The sequence below is a fragment of the Hippocampus zosterae genome, chromosome 4 (assembly GCF_025434085.1).
Source record: "Hippocampus zosterae strain Florida chromosome 4, ASM2543408v3, whole genome shotgun sequence".
Lineage (NCBI taxonomy): Eukaryota > Metazoa > Chordata > Actinopteri > Syngnathiformes > Syngnathidae > Hippocampus > Hippocampus zosterae.
Window position 1 is genome coordinate 4,424,075 of NC_067454.1, and position 17,682 is coordinate 4,441,756.

The window sequence follows — 17,682 nt, forward strand, 5'->3', positions numbered from 1 at the left end:
ACCGAATACAGAGACCGCTTCAATTCTCATGTCCCTTTTCGATCCGCTAATATACACTCAATTTCTAATACTGCGCACATCCCCACTCGGCGCAGACGCTCCTCTCTCCTCCTCCTCCTCATCATGAGCTTCACTAGCCACCCATCCGGCGGCACCAAGGCAGAAAACGAAAAGCACGTCTCATTGAGGAAGAAATCAACAGACTCAAATGTCTGTTGTATCATGCGTGAACCGTGTCAGATTCCACATAGGCCAATATGTGAAAATGGCGATGAAACATTTCAGTTACTTTTTTAAATGATGCTACACGCTACGAGCTAGCAATTTCTTCCCCTTTGGCGCAATGTTAACAAGAAGAAATGCTAGCCTTTTTCATGAGCCGCAAACGTCATAACGGTCCAAGTTTGCAGTGCTGCAAATCCACGTGATATTTCCCGAATGTTTTTTTTTTTTTTTTTTAGTGGGTTAGTAGGACTTGGACAGAAATATAAAAAACTGTGAGAGCTGAGGGAGTCTCTCGAGAGCTCCGTGATTATTTTAACTATGGGGATTAATTTGCAGCTAAAGTAAAATTGAGAGCCCTTCACAGTTTAAACCGCCATAAAGTCTTCACGTGCCCCCCCCCCATGCCCCCCTCCCTTTGAGAAACCCCGGCTGATGGGGAGCTTCAGAAATGTTGCCCTGCAGAAGGAGCTAAGTGGTTTCTAATAGAAGAAAACAGAGATAAGTGTGAAACGACTTCTTCCCTGAGTCTGGCTGAGACGAAGATGGATCGAGTGTACGTCGCGGTCGGTGAGCTGCACTTATAGAACGACTCTTCACCTTAACAGGAGCGACCTGGTTGTCTCATAGCCTACATTCACACCTCACAACAGATCGCACAAAAGAAAAAAGGAAAAAAAAAACACATATTGCGAACACCAGAGGCGACAACCAGGGGAGGCAAAAAGCTATCGCTCTGATAATATTATAGTTTAAATGAATAAATAAAAAGGAAAATTGAGCATATTTGGACAAAAAGGGTTTTTGTAATCTCAAAAGTGCTGTTGTCAGGCTGATGAATAAAAAATAACAATCATAATAATAATAATAATAATAATAATAATTAAATGATGTGAAGGAAAATTGTAAATAGTACTGCGATTTATCCATTTTGTGTTCATATTGCATTTAATTGAAAGATGTTTGTTGTTTTTTTTCTCTTTCTTCTTTCTACATACATTCTTGCTGCTGGAGGCTGTAAATTTCCCCAGTGTGGGACGAATAAAGGATATCTTATCTTATCTTATCTCCAAAACTGTATTGCATATTCGCAGTATTAGGTTGAATCTGCTTTGCATAAAGAAAATAAAATAGCCGCGCTAACAGTCCACATCCATCCTTGTTTCAACATGCATAAAAGGAATAGAAAAGGTTGTATTTTCAAGCAAGAAATGGATGAAATATGGAGAAGAGAAAATAAATGCTGACAGTTTGTGTGTGTGGGGGGGGGGGGGGTTCTACTAAGATAGCAGAGCACGAGCCCTCAGCCGGTAACATTTTGTATCGGAGGTGAAAAGCACTTTTGGCTGAGTCTCTTTTCATAAAAGATGAAGAGGGATATTTGCGAGTACAGCAGGATTATTGTTGCTATTTGGAAGGCCGTTGGCAGAGCTTGTATATACTCACTGTAAAGTGGATGGAGCTTTGCTTTTGTGAAGGCTCCTTCACAGGTCCATCAACTTGTTTAAGCATTTTGGGAAACACTGAAATGTTGACGTTTAGCTTGAAATGAAGACGTTTAATGACAACATAGTAGGAATTGCTGCCATTACATATACACACACGGTGATATTTACCTTTATATAAATATCACCATGGCTGACAATATTTCGCCTCAAGTTTGGGAGTCCTTCTCAGTGAGTGCAACACGTGCTATGTATTCAATTTGTTTTACGACTAAAAGTACAGTATATATTTTTAATATATCTCATAGTTGTTCTATGGGGATGTTATTTTGGGTAATTATCTCGATAGGGAGTTTCTCTGGTATGAACACCCTTATTTGGTGGTGTATTTCACATTCAAGCTCACATAGTGATTTTTATTTGCGGAAGGTACAAGTTGCCATCAGCCAGTCATCATTCACAGAGCGGGAATCTAGCGGGAATCCTCCCTCCCCCACAGGCATCTGACACATGACTGCATTGTGTAAGAAGGCCAACAGCATAAACAAAAGTAGACTTTTTTTTTCCAAAGATCTTGACCCAAGTGTTTTTTTGGAGTGGTTGCAAAGTCTGCAACTGTTCTCCGAAGAGACGAAAACAAAATACAACCGTTTCTCCCTGTCGACTCCCAAAACGGGCAATCTCGCATCACTGCCATCTACTGGTCATTGTGCGCCAATGAAGTCATTTTCCAAACTTGAAAAATGACAGTGCAGCTGCATCAGACACTCCCCCGCGTATCCGTGTTGTAAAACGTGTACTCATCAGTGGCAGGGAATGATTAGTTTCACCCTGCTTTTCATAAGACCATTTTTGCTTGTATGCATGATGACACGACACCAATATTTTCAGTAAAGCATTATCTGGATGAAAAGACACAGCAGAGAGAGCGAGGTTTGAATGAGGCCAGGGTCTGGTTGCAATACCCCGTTAGAAACAGATCGTTGGGGTCGGGGGAGGGGAGTTAGAACACAGATCCTCACTGGGGAACGGTTGGGAAGGTTGCTGATAATTAATTTGGTCTGGAGACTCATGAAGTTGTTCCACGAATGCCTTGAATGCACTTAACGCTCATTTGATTATTAGCTGCCTCCGTCTTTATATGTCGCTATTGTCTCTGTGCACCACAACAAAAATATCACACATAGCCTAGTTCAGGGGTGTCCAAACATTTTGCCAAGGGGGCCAGATTTTATGTGGTAAAATGTCGGGGGGCCGACCTTGGCTGACATTCTTTACATTGAACAACAATACTGTTCAACAAATTTTAGTAAGCCAGTCTGTTTCACATTTCCATTTTTATTTTAATTTCAACAATCTTAAGAATTTCTTTGGGTTCATTTGAAACAGGAATTTCAAATATGACATATCAGTCAATATAAACACGGAGTGATGTCTTGTTAACTCGTGAGTGATGCCCTCTAGTGTCTAAATGCTATTACTCATTTAGTGGATGCTATTACTCATTTAGCCACTAGAGGGAAGCAGTACTCTATGAAACATCACTCACCAGTCTACGAGACCTCAGTCAATGCAACACGTGTTCCATTGCGCCCAACCTGCGGGCCAGACGGCACTGATTTTATGACGGGGGCCGAGGGCCGGATGAAATTCGACCGCGGGCCGGATTTGGCCCGCGTGCCGGACTTTGGACATGCCTGGCCTAGTTGTTGTTATTATTTCCTTTTTTTTATGTGTTTCAACCAAAGATTATCAGCACACACCAGTCTGGCCTTAAACTCCAGTTTCGACTCTTTGGTTTCACCCTTTACCAATGTGGAATTAATTAGAACTTCCTTTTCCCTTTTGGTTACTGTTTACATTTAGGACTGTTTGCATAGTGTGACTGGAGGTCAGGGTTTTACTATCCCGGTGTGTGAGCAGGTTGGTGTTTCATAGCCGGAAGGGAAAGAACTGCAGATGAGCAGCAGAATTCGCATGATACATAATGGATGAGAGAGATTTACTCACTTGAGAAGGAGCCTCTGGGCTGGGCATGAGTATTTACTCCACTCGAGAGAAACAAAGCGAGCCGGGGAAAACGTGCAAGTGCGCGCATGCTTTCATCCCTGCCGTGATTGAAAAGCCGCAGAGATGGGTGGTGTCGAACGCGGGCGGCCGCTGGCCCGGCGCCACTCTCGTGACAGTATTTGGCACTTTGATGGGATTAGCTTCCACCGTTGCGAGCAGGCAAGACAACCAAAACAGCACAGATGTTTCATGTTCTTAATCAAGTGTGTGTGTGTGTGTGTGTGTGTGCCCAGATATCAACGAGTGTACGGAGGGCCTGATTGAGTGTCACAACCATTCCCGCTGCGTCAACCTCCCCGGCTGGTACCATTGTGAATGCAGAACTGGTTTCCATGACAATGGCTCCTATCTGCTTGATGGGAGCTCATGCATTGGTGAGTATACAGCGAGTTTTGAAACATTGACGTCGCCACTTCAGAATAACAGCTGACCAGCCCCTGCAGATGGTTACGTCTTTGAAAATCCGATGAGAATACTGGATACTTTTACCCCCCCCCCTCCCCCACCCACCCCTTGCATTCTCATTGTCACTTTTATTTGTGATCCCGTTGCGCATTCTGCTTGAAAGGAGGCCTGTGTGGCGCGCGTTTAAAAGCAAGCTGCCTGTCCTGCTTCCAATTCGACAGATGCACCTGACAAAAGTAATGACAGGAGTAAAAGCAATACCAAATGACGCGCGAAGGCATCCAAGCTCAGTTGTGAGTAAAGAAAAAAAAAAATCCTGAAAGGTTTAAAGTGGGGGCGGCCCGGTACTCCAGTGGTTAGCACGTCGGCTTCACAGTGCAGAGGTACCGGGTTCGATTCCGGCTCCGGCCTCCCTGTGTGGAGTTTGCATGTTCTCCCCGGGCCTGTGTGGGTTTTCTCCGGGTGCTCCGGTTTCCTCCCACATTCCAAAAAGATGCGTGGCAGGCTGATTGAATACTCTGAATTGTCCCTAGGTGTGAGTGTGAGTGCGAATGGTTGTTCGTTTCTGTGTGCCCTGCGATTGGCTGGCAACCGATTCAGGGTGTCCCCCGCCTACTGCCCGGAGACAGCTGGGATAGGCTCCAGCACCCCCCGCGACCCTAGTGAGGATCAAGCGGTTAGGAAGATGAATGAATGAATGAATGGTTTAAAGTGGCATGATTGTGGATCTCATTCTTTGAGGAGCACAGGGTGTATTCAGCTTTTTATTTTTTTTTTTTTTTACACCGGAGTGCCTTTTAACGCAAAACGGATAAAAACATTAACCTTTTGACTCAATTCATCAGTATTGAGCACACTGAAAACACTTTGGGAAATCTCTCTTGAAAGGACATTAGTGCTCATTCTGGGCTTGCGTAAATATATCGCAGCCATTGACAGTAATGGTTGAGCACAGCTGTGTCGTAATATTTGTGCTCTTCCCCGGCAGGTGGAGATTTAATGTTTTGTGATTTTGAAACATAATTTTTGACAACGTTATGGTCTGTACAAAATACTTTTCAAGGATGCATTGGGGGGGGGGGGACAAAAATTCTAGTTATTACCAAGTTGTGGTTGTATAACTCAGTATATGTGGTGCAGAAAAGTGCAAGTTGACAATTTTGTAAACAACGGAGACCTCCCCAAAGACATTAGTGTCTATTCTTTCCATAGAAGCCATTTTATCAGCAGAGGACGATATTTCTTCATTAAAAGAAGAGAGAAGTACAAAAACACTGAAGTCAATGTATGAAAGGTGTCCTGGGAATGAAATAGGCACCCCCTTGAGCAATCAGCAGTCAATCACAAGGCTGACGCATTCCCACCCGCAGACAAAACATGTTTAAATTGAACGTGATTTTCATGACATTACACATCAGAGTTTGAAGGTGACATCAAAAGTGAACGCCGTCACAGTTGCAAGTTATCTGTTTTTAAAAAAGGAGTCCGTATAGTAATCCGAGTACTGTAGAATTATATTTATATTTATTCATTCATTCATTCATCTTCCGAGCCGCTTGATCCTCAATAGGGTCGCGGGGGGTGCTGGAGCCTATCCCAGCTCTCTTCGGGCAGCAGGCGGGGGACACCCTGAATCGGTTGCCAGCCAATCGCAGGACACACTGAAACGAACAACCATTCGCACTCACACTCACACTTAGGGACGATTTAGAGTGTTCAATCAGCCTGCCACGCATGTTTTTTGAATGTGGGAGGAAACCGGAGCACCCGGAGAAAACCCACGCAGGCCCGGGGAGAACATGCAAACTCCACACAGGGAGGCCGGAGCTGGAATCGAACCCGGTACCTCTGCACTGTGAAGCCCACGTGCTAACCACTGGACTACCTATTTATATTTAATAATATTTTATTTCTACAAGGCTTTAAAAAACACTCAGTCACTTTACATAGTAAAAGACAATTTTTAAAAAAACAGAACAACAATTTATGCATTCAACAAAAGCAAAAAATAAGACAATCGCAATGTTAAAACAATATGGGTGCAACAGTATGTATTTAAAAATTAAATGCCTCAATCAACCCCATCAGAAACAACCGTCCTGATCTGGGAGCCATCAAACATTGCTAAAAAAAAAAAAAGCAACAGCTTTCCCCCCTAGGCATTAACTTTTTAAACCGCTGACATACATTTTTATTTAATTTAATTCATTTATGTTTTTATGACTGCATTTATTATTGAAGCTCAATTATTCCGCAACATTTGCGTAATTGTTGTTGATCAGTACCGCAGCACTGCTGGATACTTATAATTGCTTTGTGAGTCTCAGGAACTATGAATATTTATGTTGATGCCCGAAATGTATATTTTGTTCGAGTTGCCGTACAATCAGATTGATTGTGACTTTTTACAAACTTGGTCAATCAAGATGATTTTGATTGCTAACTCGTCATCCGCAGTTCAAATTCCATAATGGGCAAGACATTTGTGTGCTGTACCCTTTTTCAAAATACGAACTGTAACATCAGTGTAGGGAGTGCTTAATAATTTTGACTACCCATGATAGGGTGGATGCCATCACTAAATGCTTTAATAGTTTGATATGGATGTGCACCGTTGAGAACAGGAATGAGGAATTTCAAATTGAATTCACCATTATTGACCTAATTTTAGCCGGCTCACTCTGAAAAGTCAGAAAAAAGACCGTTTTGGCATTTACCATTGGCATTTGGCCAACTGTGATGAAACCTTGGAACGAGCAAACGCGTTAAGCGCTGTACTGCCAAACAGGCTGTGGACAACATGCAATAATGAGGCGAATTTTGTGCAAACTGTTTCTTTCTTTTTTTTTTTTCCTAACTGCACCGAGGTGACAAACTGAATGAAATAGCAAATGCTTGCAGTTCATTTTGAAGCACCGCAGGACGTTAAATGGCATTGTGATTGGGGATGGCAGCAGCTGTAAGCTGCATTCCTCGCGCATGATTGCTTCGACTGAGAGCTACATGGGTCGCATCTCGAAAGACATACATTATGCCTCAAGCGTTCGCGAGAGTCGTGGGGCTCGAACGGCAAGATTTTCCACAAAGATGAGAATAATGCATGCTCAAAAGTCCCCCTGCATAGCAATGTGTAGGTATCCCCTTTCTCGTTGACTGTAATTGACCTGACCTTTCCATATGGGGACCCACAGCACAAACGTAATTTAGATTTGCAAATACAGAGCTTTGGAATGCTGGAAGCACTCACACAGTGAGATGGATTTTTATTGACTGAGCATGAGATATGTATTCCGTGGTATCGGCGCATTCGTTTCTGACTTTTAGGTTTTCCATTTGGTTGCGCTGTGATTCAGCTGCGTTGTCCTAATGACTTTTGCGTTGCAGTCTTGGGTGTGGGTCATCTGCGAGAAGCGGCTCCTGGCAGAATGTGGTGAATGTAGCATGACGAGCATTAATCCTTCAGCAGCAGAGGTGCATGTCCTACCGACTAATGGGGATTTTATGTAGTGTATGCAAATAGTCTGTGGGAGGAAGAATACATTCTCCGCTGAGCTGTTGTGCACTGGCTCGCAAACTTGATTCTGCAAACAATGAGTGAATGTCTTCAGCAGTGGTACAGTGTATTGTCGTGGCTTCAACATGAGCCAAGTTTTGTGTCGTCTCAGTGGCTTGCCTGCCAAATGCAACTGTATCTTGAGTGTGAGTATCTTTGGCCAATGCGTCATACATTCTGTTTTTTGTTTATGTTTTTTATTTTGCTTAACTTTGAAAAGCTGACATCGGTGTGGCAATTAAATGGAGGAAAAAAAGTGGCATCGATTCAAATGGCAGATGGAGCTAACCCCAGGATTTGGGCAAAATGTCATATATGCTTTGGCAAAAGAAAATGAAAATGCATAACATTACAGCCGAGGCTTGACAGGCACCTGGAAGCGGCTGAATCACGAAGACATGCATAGAGAAAGTAAACCGGGATCACGCTCAGTTCAAATTGACAGTCGGGGAGAGATGCACTTTCAATATTTAGTATCATGTCACATCTGTTCATTATTGAGGTTTGCAGTGGTACAGAACTGCTTTGTGTGTGTGTTTGTGTGTAATATATACATATAGTCTTCATTTGCACCAGTGATGGAAAAATGAAGCTTCAAGTTGCTTCATGAACCAGTTGTTTACTGAGCACTCGAGATGGAACTCTTTGTTCAACATTGTGCTGAAAGCATACTAACTTAAACCTATTTCTTTAAACTGACAGTGCCATCTAGAGTAGTTGAGAAGTATAACAGCTGGTTCATGAAGCAAATATGAAGCTTCATTTTCCCAGCACTATGTTTGCACCCTTTTCCACGTATAAATCATGTAAAGTCAATGAAGGCAGAACTTGTTGGACATGGTAGCTATGAATTATATAACTAACATTACAAAGTATTTTTCTCTGTGGTGTAGATTTTCTTTTATGCACCTTCGGGATGGCTACACATTCGGTGGGTGACACTCAATTTTTTAGGGCAGCTGACTACTTTGTAATTGCCAGCTACAGGAATCCAATGGAACTTCAAATCAAATTTACAACCAGGCTTATTTTTTACTGTTTTTGTTCTTATTAAAAGCAATATTCTTTTATGTACAATATTGTAGTATTAGATTAATTGGCAACCTCGGGCCATCAACAACTATATGGCTTTTATGATCAGCTATCAATGCTATGTTTCTTATTGAATCAGCATTAGGATATGATGTGTTCCACCTGTTTTTATGGTGCCGGATAACAGACTGCCAGAACGTAGACAATCCATGAAAACAAAATCCATGCATCTGTATTGTTGGCCTTCTGTGACTTGCTTTCTGTCTGCCTCCTAGATATCGATGAGTGCAGCTTGCAGAAGCACACCTGCTGGAATAGCAGTGTGTGCGTGAATCTACCCGGAAGCTACGACTGCGTATGCACATCAGGTCCAGGCTGCACTGGGGACTGTCCACAGGAAGACGGCATTAGAAGGAACAGAGAAGACTGGAAACCCAGCTATGACATCTGCACTATTTGTTCCTGCAAGGTAACAAAGGCCAAGCAAATACTAAAGGGGGGTCCACATGTGTTATGATGACAATGTTGGATGTGTCTCAAATGAGGCGAGACTGCAGTTCCTTTAGACTCACTCACTTCAGTGGAGGAGGGGGGCTTCCTTTGTGTGCAGTCTGACAAGTTTGTCACAGGTAAACAACTTTCGGGATGCAGACTCTGAAGTTGGCTGCGTGACGACGCTGCGGTGATATTGATCAGAGTTGTCGATGGAAATATGAGTGCATTTGCATCTGTGATGATATTTACCCTGTCAGTATATGGAGAAGTGTTTTTAGTGTGCACAGCCATGTGTGGAGGTTGCCCGCCTTCTTTTTGCTTTCAGACGTTGCATGATCAACTGCGGCGCAAGGCGATCCATGTGCCGTGTGTGCCAGCACAATCCGAATTCAAAGATAAAGAGACTCCTACACGCTTAGCCTTTGGCACGGAGTTTCAGTACCCAAAAAAGACCAGATGAATTAACCCACGTCGAGAACATCTCCAACAACGGCTATATTGAACACGTCCCATAAATAATTCATGTAAAACGTGTCAATCACACCATTGGTAATTATATTCATTATGAAGCTGTTGTCAAACACTAAACAGGCAGCACTGATGTGGACTTGCGGGAAAAATTGGAACGCAGCACCGGAATGCATGCATTTACTTGCCGGCATTGCCAGCATGCCACAATTGGCTGTAATTCCCCAGCAGGCTTGAGACCGTAAACATAAAGACCAAGGCCATAAGAATTGGCCTCGTGGTTACTGAAGCGGGACAATATGCAGAGATAAAACATTGGCTCGCTGTTACCTTTTATCGGTATGCAGAGTGATTTTATGGCCCTCGTACGTTTTCTAACGGCCCTTTCTTGTAACATTTTTATATCCACCAACGCGCTGCCATCCTTGAGCCAGACAGTGCTTGCCGTTCTGTGTAAAACCCACCATTATGTTTTTTGCAGGTGGAGTGGAAGATAGAGGGACAGAGTGTCCAGATATTTTATCAATATACAGCCGAACACTCGCTCTTCGCAGATGTTAGGGACTAATACTCGCCACAAAACGCCTAACCCCTAACCCTACAACATACACCTAACCCTAACACCCAAACTCCAACTCGAACCCCAAACTCTAACCCCTAATTCCAAACCCTAAACCCAAACCCCAAACTCCTAACCCGAACCCTAATCCCTTAACCTCTATCCTGACCCCCTAACCTAACACCCTAACCGCTCACACCCAAATCCGAACCCTACCATAACCCCTAACCCTAACACCCTACCTCTAAAACCCTAACCCCAAACCCTAACATCCTAACTCTACCCGTAACCCCAAAACCCTAACATCCTAACCCTAATACCACAACCCCTAACACCCTAACCCCTAGCCCTAACACCCTGAACCCCTAACCCTGAGCCCTAACCCCAAAACCCAAACCCCAAACTCCTAACCCGAACCCTAATCCCCTAACCTCTATCCTGACCCCCTAACCTAACACCCTAACCGCTCATCCTATCCCTAACACCCAAACCCAAACCCTACCATAACCCCTAACCCTAACACCCTACCTCTAAAACCCTAACCCCAAACCCTAACACTCTAACCCTACCCGTAACCCCAAAACCCTAACATCCTAACCCTAATACCACAACCCCTAACACCCTAACACCCTGAACCCCTAACCCGGAACCCAAACTCCTAACCCGAACCCTAATCCCCTAACCTCTATCCTGACCCCCTAACCTACCACCCTAACCGCTCACCCTAGCCCTAACACCCAAACCCGAATCCTACCATAACCCCTAACCCTAACACCCTACCTCTAAAACCCTAACCCCAAAACCTAACACCCTAACCCTAATACCACAATCCCTAACACCCTAACCCCTAGCCCTAACACCCTGAACCCCTAACCTTGAACCCTAACCCCGAAACCCTAACCTCAACCCTAATGTGATTAAGAGGTATTTTAACACATGGGACTTGACTTGAAATGGCTGGGAAGGCTGAGGCAATTTGCAGGACCATATGCATTTGTTATGGTTGTTTTCTTTTTCAGAATCGCTTGCTCAATTCTCTTGAACCGTGTGACCTCTACCTTTCAGGATGGCCAGACATATTGTCGAAGGAAACCATGCGACTGCGGAGACCCAGAGGAGGATCTGTTCTGCTGTCCCAGTTGTGATAACAGACCCAGCAGCCAGTGTTTGGACCAGAGCGGCCGCACACTCTACCGGAGTGGCGCGTCCTGGCTGTATGGCTGCCAGCAGTGCCGCTGCATGGTCAGCGCACGCACGCACTCACGCACTCATATGCAACACAAATGGAACCTGACCTTCATGGCAAATCCCTGAGGGTTGTAACTAAATCTCCTCATCAATATGGAGCTCAAGATTTCAGCTTTGTTTTTTGGGCCACGGAAAGCTGTTCAGCTGACTTTGTGTGTTTATTAAGTGACCGTACAAGTACTAGGTTGCTTTATTTCCACCCTTTCTTGTCTGTGTGTTTCCAGGAAGGGGAGGTGGACTGCTGGCCTTTGGTTTGTCCCGTGCTGATGTGCGACTACACGGCCGTGGCGGAAGGCGAATGCTGCCCGCGCTGCGTCACAGACCCCTGCCTGGCTGACAGTCTGTCCTATGACATCCGACAAACGTGTTCAGACCACGCGGGCATCACTCGCCTCAGTGGGGACACATGGCAGATGCCCAACTCGCCCTGCACCAGCTGCATGTGTAAAGTAAGACACGTCAACATGTCGCGTTGGCTAAAGTGCCCTAATTGGACTTTAATGTCGTTTGTTATGAGTCATCGATGCGAGTTATTCCCTTCGCTGGAACAATTAGAATTACTGAAACGCAGTTGAAATAATACAAAATTTGACTTTGGTAAAATAAAAATGGTCTTGATTTGATTTTAAATCCATTGTAATTAGGGACTGGTTGATATCACTTTTTATCCGACAAATACCAGTCGCAATGCTAAAAAAAAACTTTGAACAAAGGAGGACTTCCTCAATGTCCATTTTTTTAAATTTTTGCTTCAAATATCAGTGGCAGGAATCGGCAGCCACTATGAGTACCCGACACCTTAAAATGTGGCCAGTATAGGCTTGATACTGACTCCTGGTATTGGTACTCACCTATTGCAAGTTGTAATATGTGTTTATGCTTCGCCGCCATCTTGGGGCATCTTAGTGCATCTCCGAGGGAATCGGCGAGTTTTTCACTAAATTACGGATGATAGCTTCAAACAAAAGCCACCAACGAGTGTGTTTCAACTATAAGAATTCACTTTTTAACGTAGAAACGATACGAACAGGACCTATAAGTAACTTACTATACAAGGGTTGTTGCTGTCTGTGTCACGGTTGTCGCCGCACTGAATTGTGGGATATCCATGCAGGCAAAGTGTACAACGCTTGCTTCTTTCTTTGTGCTCTCATGCCGCCCGACACAGAATGGAAACGTCTGCTGTTCGCTGGATCTCGACTGCCTTCAGAACAACTGAGGCGCCGCTTCTTCGCCGCGCTTTCTCTCACTACCTTTCCCTGACTCCTCCCCTTTCGCCGCAGGGCCGCCACGCCCCACTCGTTGTGAAACAACTGAGCCCTTGAGGGGTTTTTTTGGGGGGGGGGGGATTAAAACTCTTGCACATTCTTCTGTATGCCATTGTGTGCATTGAAAATATAAACACACTGGTTGAGACATAAATTATTTTTTTTGGTTGCCCCCCCCCACCCTCCACCTCACCTAAAACTCTGCTGGCACCGCGTGACTGCGAAGTAGCTCTGCGGGAGCCGAAAGCCGAAGCTCCTCGCATCCCCGTCGTATGTCTTCATCTTTTCTTCTGTTTCACAACACGCTGTACGGTTTGGCTATTGTCTGTCAAGTCCCGAAAAAGACACAAGACGCACCGAGCTGTCTTTATAGGAGTTTGTAGCCCGGTAATGACGTCGATGAGAATTCTTATACAGTTTGAATATTGTCAACATAATCACTTGTAATGATTGTCATCACTTGTGTTTGGTTATTGACAAAACATTCATAAAAATTTGGGCCGGGGTGCAAGGAATCCAAACTGCTTAAAGATGATTACATAGAGCAATATTTAAGTTTAATGCGCGCACAAAGTGGGGGAGAAAAGTTAATTGGACGTGACGGGAAAAAAAGGCTGCTCGTGGTGATTGTCAAACAAAGCGTAGACATTTCTCAGCAATATCAAACAAAGTCAACATAGCGATTTATTGCAGGCAATACCAGGTTTGACCTCAAGGAGCAATAGTGAGCTAGCGTAGTTCAACATACGCGTGAACAAGAAGCCAATCAAACCTCGATTGATTCAGAACCTCAAGATGTTTGCAAATGACAGCAAAAAAATCCTATCAATACAAATACATCTTTTTTTGGGGGGGGCTGATAGCTGCAACAATTATCCTAGCTAAAATCCGAGCTATGCAAATAATGAATAAAAATAATTCAACTCTCGATTGGTATGACAAATTAACACTCGGCTGACATGAAATGATCTTAACCTGCGTCACATTGTTTTCGTTGAACTGATTTTCTAAATTTTTACATCACAGCTTCATACGTAAAGCACTTTCAAATGCAATGTGTATATATTTGTTTAAAAAAAAATAACCTGCAAAACAAATCAATTTTTCTTTTTTCTTTCACAAAAGTACTTGACAATGATGTGCACAAGGATGCGCAAGCAGGCTTTTAATGAGTCTTGGTTTTCACCTTTTGCTACGTGATCTCTTTCTTCAGCATCTGTGCTCCTCTCCGACTGTCAAATCATTCCGCAGTGCGATGCTGTGCCACGAAAGCCCGCAGCGGCGCTATCGACATTGATTAAAATCGCCGGACGTCGTCGTTGGTCAGATTGCTTTGTCATTCCCAAGGCCGCTGAGCTCTTCGCCGTACGGCGCACAGGCAATGATGGCAAGACATTAAAAAGGGAGAAGGGGAGATAATTAAAGGCCCGGTCGTCTGGATTGGAGTATGCCAGCAGGTCGCCGTGTGTCGAACGTGTTTAAAGACGGTCACGCTCATTAAGACCGAAAATCTCAGCGCTCTTTCCGCAACACGACACATGTTCTCACCCATCGTATCTTCTGTCCTGTTCTCCATCAAACTGATGTTTGTCTTGAGAGGACTTGAGTGTCCCTTTCATCGCACTTGGAGGCTGTCGCCGTCAGTAATATTTGTACGAACTGCGATTGACTGGTTCAAGGCATACTACGAGGCACACGCTACACTGTATACCGTCAAACTAATTCGCTCATTCGGTCGCCTCTCCTTTTTTTTTTTTTCCCCCGAAGATTCTCTAGAGCGCGGCCCGGTAGTCCAGTGGTTAGCACGTGGGCTTCACAGTGCAGAGGTACCGGGTTCGATTCCAGCTCCGGCCTCCTTGTATCCTCACTAGGGTCGCGGGGGGTGCTGGAGCCTATCCCAGCCGTCTTCGGGCATTAGGCGGGGGACACCCTGGATCAGTTGCCAGCCAATCGCAGGGCACACAGAGACGAACAACCATCCACGCTCACATTCACACCTAGGGACAATTTAGAGTGTTCAATCAGCCTGCCACGCATATTTTTGGAATGTGGGAGGAAACCGGAGCACCCGGAGAAAACCCACGCAGGCCCGGGAGAACATGCAAACTCCACACAGGGAGGCCGGAGCTGGAATCGAACCCGGTACCTCTGCACTGTGAAGCCCACGTGATAACCACTGGACTACCGGGCCGCCCATTCTTAGCAATTAAACTCTTGAAATAATCTTTGCATGTGCAAAACACCGAGCGATGAAATGATGGAAGTAGTTACTGCATTTATCACTGGTTTGTGCTGGTAGACCTGCCAAAAAATTACTTCATGAATCGCGTTTTTATTTATATATTGTGATAAATTCAGCCCAGGGGCGGCCCGGTAGTCCAGTGGTTAGCACGTCGGCTTCACAGTGCAGAGGTACCGGGTTCGATTCCAGCTCCGGCCTTCCTGTGTGGAGTTTGCCTGTTCTCCCCGGGCCTGCGTGGGTTTTCTCCGGGTGCTCCGGTTTCCTCCCACATTCCAAAAATATGCATGGCAGGCTGATTGAACACTCTAAATTGTCCCTAGGTGTGAGTGTGTGTGCGAATGGTTGTTCGTCTCTGTGTGCCCTGCGATTGGCTGGCAACCGATTCAGGGTGTCCCCCGCCTACTGCCCGAAGACAGCTGGGATAGGCTCCAGCACCCCCCGCGACCCTAGTGAGGATCAAGCGGCTCGGAAGATGTATGAATGAATGAATTCAGCCCAACACCTCACAGATATTTCATTGGTTCAGTTATTAAGTGTTGTTGATGAAGAGACCAAAATTGGACACAAAGCAGACGGAACGGCATGCGCATTGTGTAAACTCCCCTAATTTGCCTTCTTTTTGACCTTCCCCGTGTTGGGCTTGTGAATCCTGACGGGTCATCTTGTGATCGGCCGCGTCATCGTGCCTCCGGAGGGGGACGGCAGCCTGCAGAGTGGCGTTTTTTGTTCTCGGCCACGGTGACCTTGTCTCGTCCATTCGCCGTGGCATCTGTTTGCGTCTCGTAGGAGTGTATCGCCGTGTATCTTCCCTTCCTCGCTGCCACTTTTGTAAAAACACAATCCGTTAACTGTGCAGCGAAATGAAACACAAAAGACGTTCATGGTGTCCGTCCTCAGTGACGTCCAACACAGCGATCGAAGGTGGACATTTGTAAAAAAAAAAAGATCACTAAAAACACTTTTTTCGCGTGTGCCGTTGATTTATTTGATATGAAACGTTTAAAAAAAAAAAAAAAGACGAGAAAAAAAAAAGCTACTGTAAACACGTTGCAAGTCTGTGTGTAAATGTTTTTACATACTACCGGTATAATGAAATGATACCGTTTTCTAACGACTATTGTGTTCATGCATAACGTGTTCCCTATGGTGACGACTTTTGATTTCTCTGCGCATTTTCTCTGTAAATAGATTGTAAAGTGAAGGCTTCTGTAAAGTATGTAAGATATCCATGAACTACAGCTTCTTAGGAGTGTTTTGAGTCCAGTATGAGAAGCGAGCTGTATATTGTTTTGAACTGCTCTTTATTTTTCTATGTTTGCCTTAACCCTGCCATCGTTTTTTTTTTTGGGGTGGGGGGGTCTCGTCACTGTTTTTAGGTCAACTTTATGAATAAGGTTAGTCTGTATGTCTTGTACACTGAAATCCGCGTCGACTGACGATTCACTGCACTGACAAACCTGATTTGGGTAGGGTGGGGGGTTGAGGGGGATGATCGTTTGACAAAATAGACTGTACACGTGAAAAAAAGAATCAAAATGCAGCGGTAAGAGAAAAGGTTGCTCTTGATTCATTTTGAGAAACACACACACACACACAAAAAAAGCCACTGTGTTGCTCCATTATGTCTAACTAGAGGGGAAAAGTTGCTCTTCTTCACATTTTTGATTGACAAACACACTGGAAAAATTCACCCGGTGCGTTTGCTGTTCTTGTACTCGAAGGATTAAGTGTCATTTGACTTGAAGACCGTGTTGTGAGTTTGCTGTAAAACATTCTCCGGTGAATAAATATTTTAGTTGTTTACTTTATTTGCTGTGTCTGTTTGTTTCCAAAGTGTGATGGCCACTCTAATTCCAAGTTTGGCTTTGTCAAGCCAAATCGTTTTTTTCTGAACTTTTGCTCCCCATCCTGCAAAATATCAAATAAATCCTGTTCCACCAGCAGCATGCAATCCTGGAAAAGCTTTTCAGCTTTTCCTCTCGACAATCCAAGACCATTTTATCCGAGGAAATTTGATGAATTACATTCAAGATAGCACTTTTTGTATTTCCGGACTATACGCCGCTACTTTTTTCCCCCCGGGTTTTTGAACCTTGCGGCTTTTATTGTGATTTATTAAGGAACTAGCTGGTTAGAACTTCGGCCCACAAAAGTGTTGTTGCTTGGTTCAACTTTTTGTTCATCTTCATTGCTTATCGCGAAAAGAAAGAGATGTTTAGATCTACTAAATAACTAACAATTTCATTGCAATGCTTGTGGGGAGACAACATTTTTTCGCTAAGATGCCCGCGCGATCGTAGTGAGCCACTGCCCGAGCGGCGCAGTGGCGGCGCGCAGCGGCGCGGTGAAGTAGGTACGTTTTTAAAAGGGACAGACGGAAGGACAGACCGCGTGCGGGACGACGCGCAATATATATATAGATTATTACTGACAAGCATCAAGCCGCCAATACATTATTAACTCTTAAACTTATTACATCCGATCAATAAAATTACCCAACACGTTGCAGTGGACCAATGAACCCGCCAGAGTCCGCCCTCAGACTGAATATTCATCGGCTATTTACGGTTGGAGAGCGTAGAGATAGAGAATCTACTATATACGATACAGCAAAAATAAGCATCATTAGTTCAGGTTCATGTGCATAGGGAACAAGTGCCATAAATACATCCATC

The 17,682-nt window shown here is 44.4% G+C and overlaps 1 protein-coding gene and 2 long non-coding RNA genes across 4 annotated transcripts in view; 2 read left to right on the forward strand and 1 right to left on the reverse strand.

Annotated features, from left to right (window-relative positions):
• The window catches only part of LOC127598895 (protein kinase C-binding protein NELL1-like), a 137,435-nt gene extending 123,615 nt beyond the window's left edge, over positions 1-13,820 (forward strand). For both annotated transcript variants that reach the window (XM_052062465.1, XM_052062466.1), the window contains 5 exons: positions 3,971-4,111; positions 9,003-9,196; positions 11,315-11,491; positions 11,722-11,946; positions 12,666-13,820. In XM_052062465.1, coding sequence (XP_051918425.1) covers positions 3,971-4,111; positions 9,003-9,196; positions 11,315-11,491; positions 11,722-11,946; positions 12,666-12,716 — 788 coding nt within the window. In that variant the 3' untranslated portion in view covers positions 12,717-13,820. The remainder of the gene's footprint in view (positions 1-3,970; positions 4,112-9,002; positions 9,197-11,314; positions 11,492-11,721; positions 11,947-12,665) is intronic.
• Positions 10,276-11,307, reverse strand: LOC127598980 (uncharacterized). The gene is made up of 3 exons (XR_007961972.1): positions 11,060-11,307; positions 10,933-11,029; positions 10,276-10,406 (listed from the first exon to the last, which is right to left on the reverse strand). It is a non-coding gene; the product is annotated as an uncharacterized LOC127598980 (long non-coding RNA).
• A 1,140-nt stretch (positions 13,821-14,960) lies between the features above and the next one.
• On the forward strand, positions 14,961-16,815 carry LOC127598976 (uncharacterized). Its single transcript, XR_007961966.1, has 2 exons — positions 14,961-15,110; positions 15,480-16,815. It is a non-coding gene; the product is annotated as an uncharacterized LOC127598976 (long non-coding RNA).
• The last annotated feature ends 867 nt before the right edge of the window (positions 16,816-17,682 follow it).